Source organism: Primulina tabacum, chromosome 4, assembly GCF_025594145.1.
Source record: "Primulina tabacum isolate GXHZ01 chromosome 4, ASM2559414v2, whole genome shotgun sequence".
NCBI classification, from domain to species: Eukaryota; Viridiplantae; Streptophyta; class Magnoliopsida; order Lamiales; family Gesneriaceae; genus Primulina; species Primulina tabacum.
Genome location: NC_134553.1, coordinates 6,915,026 through 6,921,234, shown reverse-complemented (window position 1 = coordinate 6,921,234; position 6,209 = coordinate 6,915,026). Strand labels below are relative to the sequence as shown.

The window sequence follows — 6,209 nt, the reverse complement described above, 5'->3', positions numbered from 1 at the left end:
CAAATTGCCTCCCATGTTCTTGTATCATTCTTTATAACATTCTAATTTATAAGTTCAGGACACAGATTATTGCTAAAAAAATATATTACAAAAAACGATATAATTAATCAGTTTTATTTACGAGTCGAGGACATTATATTTTGTTGACCATTGATAGAATATATATATATATTTTGGCTATCTTCCTTATTTGTATGTAAAATATCAAAATATTAAAATTTACACATATATATATATATATATATATAAATTAATTAAGGATTAAAGATCAAATAACAATGAAGTGGAGACCGAGTTTGTAGCCCAGTGGTCTTACCCTCTGCCAAATTATATGGCTTTTCGAGTTCGAATCCCCTCTTCCCACATGTGTTTTAATTAAAAAAAAAAACAATGAAGGGGTTTGAAGTGTACCTGAATTAAGCAAGATGGAGGGACAAAAATATCGATTGGTTAATTCCTACGAGGACAAGTCCTTTCCGATATTTTAGAAAATTTCTGGTCAAAGAAAAATTATCACAGTGATAAATAAGGTGCATATTATCTTGTTGAATATATTTTTATTTCAGACATATCAATTTAATTTAAATTTTGTAAATTAAACTAATTAATTGAATTCAAATTTTGTTTTTATTTTCCATTCCAAATTAAAAATATTTTAGTCAATGTTTTGTTATATAAGAAAAACTGTTTTCATGTGATTAAAATTTCATAATAGTTGATATAACATATCGAGAAAATATTTTTTTAAAAAAATAAAAAATACATTATTTTCATAAATTTGATGTAAGATATATTTTAAATTAATTAATTTATATTGTTTCATTTATAATTAAATTTATAGAAATAGTTTATGTGATTGTTTTTTAAAAAATATATCATATTGAAAATAATTTGCAGTGATTTTATACAGCCATGGTGTATAATCTTCGCTTTATATTATTATACAAATTAACTATTTTCTCACTCACCCAAGTTGAACGTTTCTAAGTTTTTTGAATGAATAATTATTACGATTATTACATTACATGACATGGTCGATGGTGGTGTATCGCTGTCTCGAATGTTGCATTGCCGTCGTATATAATCCTAGCAAATGTTATCTGGTCGAGTATCAATAATTGATAAATTCATATTTATGACTCATGACTTGAGTTGAATACAATCCTTGCGCGCTCCTTCCTCAAATGCTCTCTAGCAGAGGGTTAAAATCTTAGTTGTGAGGTAAAGAAACAACAGGCTTTCTTCTCTTACTCGCACATAATTTAATGTACCTTTAAAAAATAGACAAATATATAATTAACTGGTAAGCTGCAAGACAAACATTTCACAGCCTGAAGTGTTTTTACACGCACCAGACTCAAAAATTCCCAGCTCCATGCACCAGACCTACAAGTGTTTTTACATTCTTGGCCAACTCCACGGCTTCCCCAATGTAAGTATGGGGCGTCAAATTCAAGAGATTTGTCTTTGCTTCGACTGGGATATCCAAGCTTTTGATGAATTCTTGAATGCTTTCTTTTGTCGCTGCTCTTCCTCTGGTTAGCTCCTTCAGTTTTTCATACGGTTCGGGAACACCATATCGCCGCATTACCTATAAAAAGAAGATAAAAGAAATGGCAACAGTTAATAAGAAAATAGATCAATTAATTACAGACTACTTCTAAACTTTGGGACATGACTGTTTGCTCTAAGAAACTACAACTAGTGTAATTGATTACCATAGATAAAAGAAGACATAAATGGTGCTTGGAGAACACAAAGGGACACAAAACCACCTTCATTATATGGTTTGATGGAACAATTCATGGTATGATCTCAAATGGGAATCAAGAGGCACAAGCAAGGTTATTTCTTTAATATTTGAGATATTGAAAATCTCTGAGACAAGAAAAAAGAAGCTTAGAATTTCTAGCTAAAACTATTAAAAACATCGACAAATATGAAGCTGCAAAAGTTGCATACGGTTTGAATTGGCTCAGCAAGAACCTCCCATGACTGGTTCAGCTCATCAATCAACGAAGCTTCATTGACCTATAAGAAACAATAAAAGGAAGAAGTGTCAAATCAGATAGGAAACCTACAAAAATGCATCTTACTAACAGTCGTCAGCAGGCCTCCCAACGTCATTTAACAAAGGCAAAAAATAAAAATACAAAATCTAGTTAAAATATTAGGCAGTAAACTTTGTGGTTTTGTAATCGATCACTCAACTACGAAAGAAGGTACACTTGAAATTATTGGTTTTTCCTTAAGCACATCATATCAACAAGGGATTAGCATGTGGTTATAATATGTTTCTACAGACGCGAAAAACTAAATGCATCAACCACTGAGGGGTCTAAAAGACTGGACCAAGAATCAAAGCCCCACAAATCATGTCTTACCTGAAGCTTCGGAATTCCGTGTAAGGCACTTTTGTAAGCAAGAAGAGAATGTCCTAATCCTACACCCATGTTCCTCAGAACAGTTGAATCAGTCAAATCCCGCTGCAGTTAACCACACCATAAGACATAAAATTCACATAACTAAGAATCCGCATAAATCCATAAAAAATTCTCAGCATACACTATCACAATTTAAAATGGGTCACTGACATCATTAACCATGTATAAATTTGAATGCAGATATAGTAAATATGAGATAAATACTGATGACTTTCATAATGCATGATTCAAATTAATAAAAACCTATAGCAAGGGAACCAATAACGTCTCTCCAGATCTTATGGAAAGGCTGTGTATACCTGCCAACGGGAAATAGGTAACTTTGTGCTAAGATGAGACAAGACTCCATTTGCCATTCCACAGTTGCCCTCGCTATTTTCGAAATCAATTGGATTGACTTTGTGAGGCATTGTCGAAGACCCGATCTCTCCAGCCTTAGTTATCTGCTCATATGTGAGATATTAAGTCCACTTCTTCACTAAAGAAACGCATTAAGACAACCAGAAATGTGTGGTTACTCTAACCTGCTTAAAGCGACCCAAAGAAATGTAACCCCAAACATCTCTGTCAAAGTCGATCAAAACATTGTTGAACCGAATGATGGAATCAAATAGTCTGGCCATATAATCATGAGGTTCAATCTGTTTCAGAGGACAAATTTAGAACGGTTTAGTGCAGGTTTGAAATGGAAATATATTTAGATACTCAACACTGAAGTAGACCAGACAGAATGAGCTACAGAATCTCTTAGAATAGTGACCACATGAGTGAATACGAAGTTACTGGTCACAGGAACAATTGCAAAGTCTTTGTAGAGACAATGAGTCAAGAAAAGTGGAATAATAAAAATTAATCATCAAAAACATACCTGTGTCACATAAGGAATGAAACTCATTCCGAGAGAAGTCACAAATTCCTCAGCAATTTGTGACCAAAAAACATTAGGATATGCAACTTGATGTGCATTATAGTTTCCAACAGCTCCAGCAAACTTTCCAAAAATTTCAATTCGACACAATTCCTTCCGTTCCATACTCAATCTATAAGCAAAAACCGCCATTTCCTTTCCTAATGTTGTGGGTGAAGCTGGCTACAATGTAACAAAAAGGTAAAATGTTGAACCAAGATATTTACGTAGAATCTATACAATAATCTCTCAACTCTCAACAATTGAAAAACTTGCCATTTCAAAACAAAAGCTGCAATGTGAAAACCAATATGTCACAGCCTTCCCATATTTATCCAACAGGGTTGATCAAGAACAGACAAAAGCCATGATGATATGCAAGCACGTTTTTCTGTAACCAAAAAACATTGCCATGCCAAAACCTATTACCTGTCCATGAGTTCGAGAAAGCATGGGAATGGAAGCATTCGAAGTGGCCAAGTTACTTATTGCTTCGATCAACTTGTCCATTACAGGGACTACGACTTTGTTCAGAGCTTCTTTCAGCATCAATGCATGAGCAAGATTGTTAATATCCTCAGATGTGCATGCAAAATGGAAAAACTCCAGCACCTATATGCGAATAAGTAGTTGGTGGCAAGGAATAAGAAGTCCCTTCATAGCATAGGATTACTGAACAAAAGAATGCCTTAAACCACGTTTCCCTTAATATGTGCCAATTTTGCATAAAATTTTGAAGGAGATATCAGTTGGGGGTAAAACAGGTTTCTACATGAATCATCGTACTTTTTATATGCAAGTAGAATAACCTTATGAGACATGCTGGGAGGGTAAATGGCATCCCTCAAAAACCTCCCCCACTCCACGTTTCAATTTGGAGTACAAATCCTACTAGAATAAATCATAATCAACAAGAACTGATGGTAGATTATTTGTACCTTAGCAATCTCTGGTTGTGATTGACATCTTTGTTTCAGAAAGTATTCAATAGCCTTCACATCATGGTTTGTCACTTTCTCAATTTTCTTTACTTCCAAGGCATCATCCATATTAAATTTATGGATCAAGTTTTGAAGAAAAGATTCTGCTTCTTCAGAGAACCTAGGGACCTCGGAGACTTCGGATATTTGAGAAAGTTTCAGCAACCACCTAATCTGACGAGAAATATACAGAGAGAAACAGGAAAGCTCAGGCAAATAGAAAGCTTGAAGAATTAAAATACTTGAACCAAAGGAAATACATGAGCATAGTCGAACGGAAACATAAGATAAAACCAAACAAAAATCAGGTTTCCAAAACAACTAAAGGAATGTTAGGAATATAAAAATATAAAGCCCTAGCCATTTATGGTTGATTCAGAGCATGAAACAAACTTCAAAGTGAGTTTGCAGTAAGATTTAAAGCATATAAAATTATTTATCATAAAACATATTATCAGTTTAAGGGGAATTGCAAATCAAAAAGAATTTTTTTTTCCTCTGTGCTTTTGTAACTGACCACCCAATCACCCTCCACACATAAAAACTAATCCATGGTTACAATCTTCAGTAAGCCACAGCAGCAGACACTTAAACATAGATGACAATTCAAATCAAATTTACCAAGATGACATTTCGAAGACCATATAAAAATTGTCCTCTAAATCAGCAAGTTGGTCCCAACTCCCAACCATCACCAATAGGCACACTACCAGAAAAGGTGAATACCTCGACTGCTATGAGGACATTTACTATACATTGCGAGACAGTCATCCTATTTTATCTTTTAAGAAAGCTTTCTTTTTTGCAATAATTCAATATTTGCCCGCTTACCCAAAAAAATTATAACGAAAGAAAATAAGTCAATATGTTCTTCGACCACACATAAATTGAACAATACCTCAACTTGAACCCGATATTTTATGAGGCCATATTCACTCAAAAGTGGTGCCAACTCCTTTACTTTGGACCAATAACGACCATCCAGTGGAGACAAAGCATTCAAGCTTGAGAGCTCATCTTCAATTGAATCAACCGCATCAGCAGCAGACATCGTGCTTACCTAAAGAAGTATTAGTCGTCGATACATACAAAAAAACACGTACACACACAAAAAGAAAATGTAAAACCACCTTAACCGCATAATCAACGCCACTGCTGCTATCGCTTTTAACAGCTGCTTTGCAAAAGGAACTTCGGCGAGAACGAAATGAAGCATGTAATGTGCCACAATTGCTGTGAGGGCTCCATGATTTTGAGAAGCGTTGGACACTGGGGGAGAAATATGATACCTTACTGCTGTTATTGTTACCCTTAATCTGCGCTCCCAGTTCCATTGACACCGTGTGCCCCGACGATGAAGCGGCGGCGGGTGGGACTTGGGCCTGCGAGCTTATTGGAGTGCTGACCGCGGCGAGGTTTTACGCCACCGGATTTAACATTCGCGCTTTTTCCAATCATTATATAGAACAGCGATTTCATTAACAAGTAACTATTGATTCCAACGCGATTACCCTTTTTCGCATATTTTATGTTTTTTTTGTCGACAAATTTCTCTTAGATATCAAAATGAAACCTCTAACAACTCGTTTTTTTTTTAAATACTAAAAATTTTTATTTTTTTTAAACTTCTCACAATTTCGGCCCAATTACATATAAATATTTATAAAATATTTTACACCATTTTTTATAAAATAAAACAACCAACTAACATTTAAAAATCCAAAGGACATAGTTTAAATCATAAAATCGTCAATCGTTTTCAAATCCTACTTAGCAAAATTGCTAAAACTAACAATCTCTCAAAAACCACTCAAAATCATTATCAAAGTCATAAAATATCTTTAACTTGACTTAAAATTATAAATCATAAACTAATGC

The 6,209-nt window shown here is 34.3% G+C and overlaps 1 protein-coding gene across 2 annotated transcripts; it reads right to left on the bottom strand.

Annotated features, from left to right (window-relative positions):
• Positions 1–1,111: 1,111 nt before the first annotated feature.
• LOC142542860 (uncharacterized) lies at positions 1,112–5,786 on the bottom strand. 2 transcript variants are annotated; one of them, XM_075649733.1, is made up of 11 exons: positions 5,462–5,786; positions 5,230–5,391; positions 4,290–4,505; positions 3,781–3,963; positions 3,313–3,534; positions 2,969–3,085; positions 2,744–2,887; positions 2,385–2,486; positions 1,963–2,031; positions 1,353–1,591; positions 1,112–1,271 (listed from the first exon to the last, which is right to left on the bottom strand). In XM_075649733.1, exons 1-10 carry the CDS (start codon positions 5,663–5,665, stop codon positions 1,358–1,360), a joined length of 1,653 nt encoding a protein of 550 aa, XP_075505848.1. In that variant the 5' UTR covers positions 5,666–5,786; the 3' UTR covers positions 1,112–1,271; positions 1,353–1,357. The 2 variants fall into 2 exon arrangements, with proteins under 2 accessions (XP_075505848.1, XP_075505847.1); XM_075649732.1 differs by having other exon boundaries at positions 1,112–1,591.
• Positions 5,787–6,209: the final 423 nt, after the last annotated feature.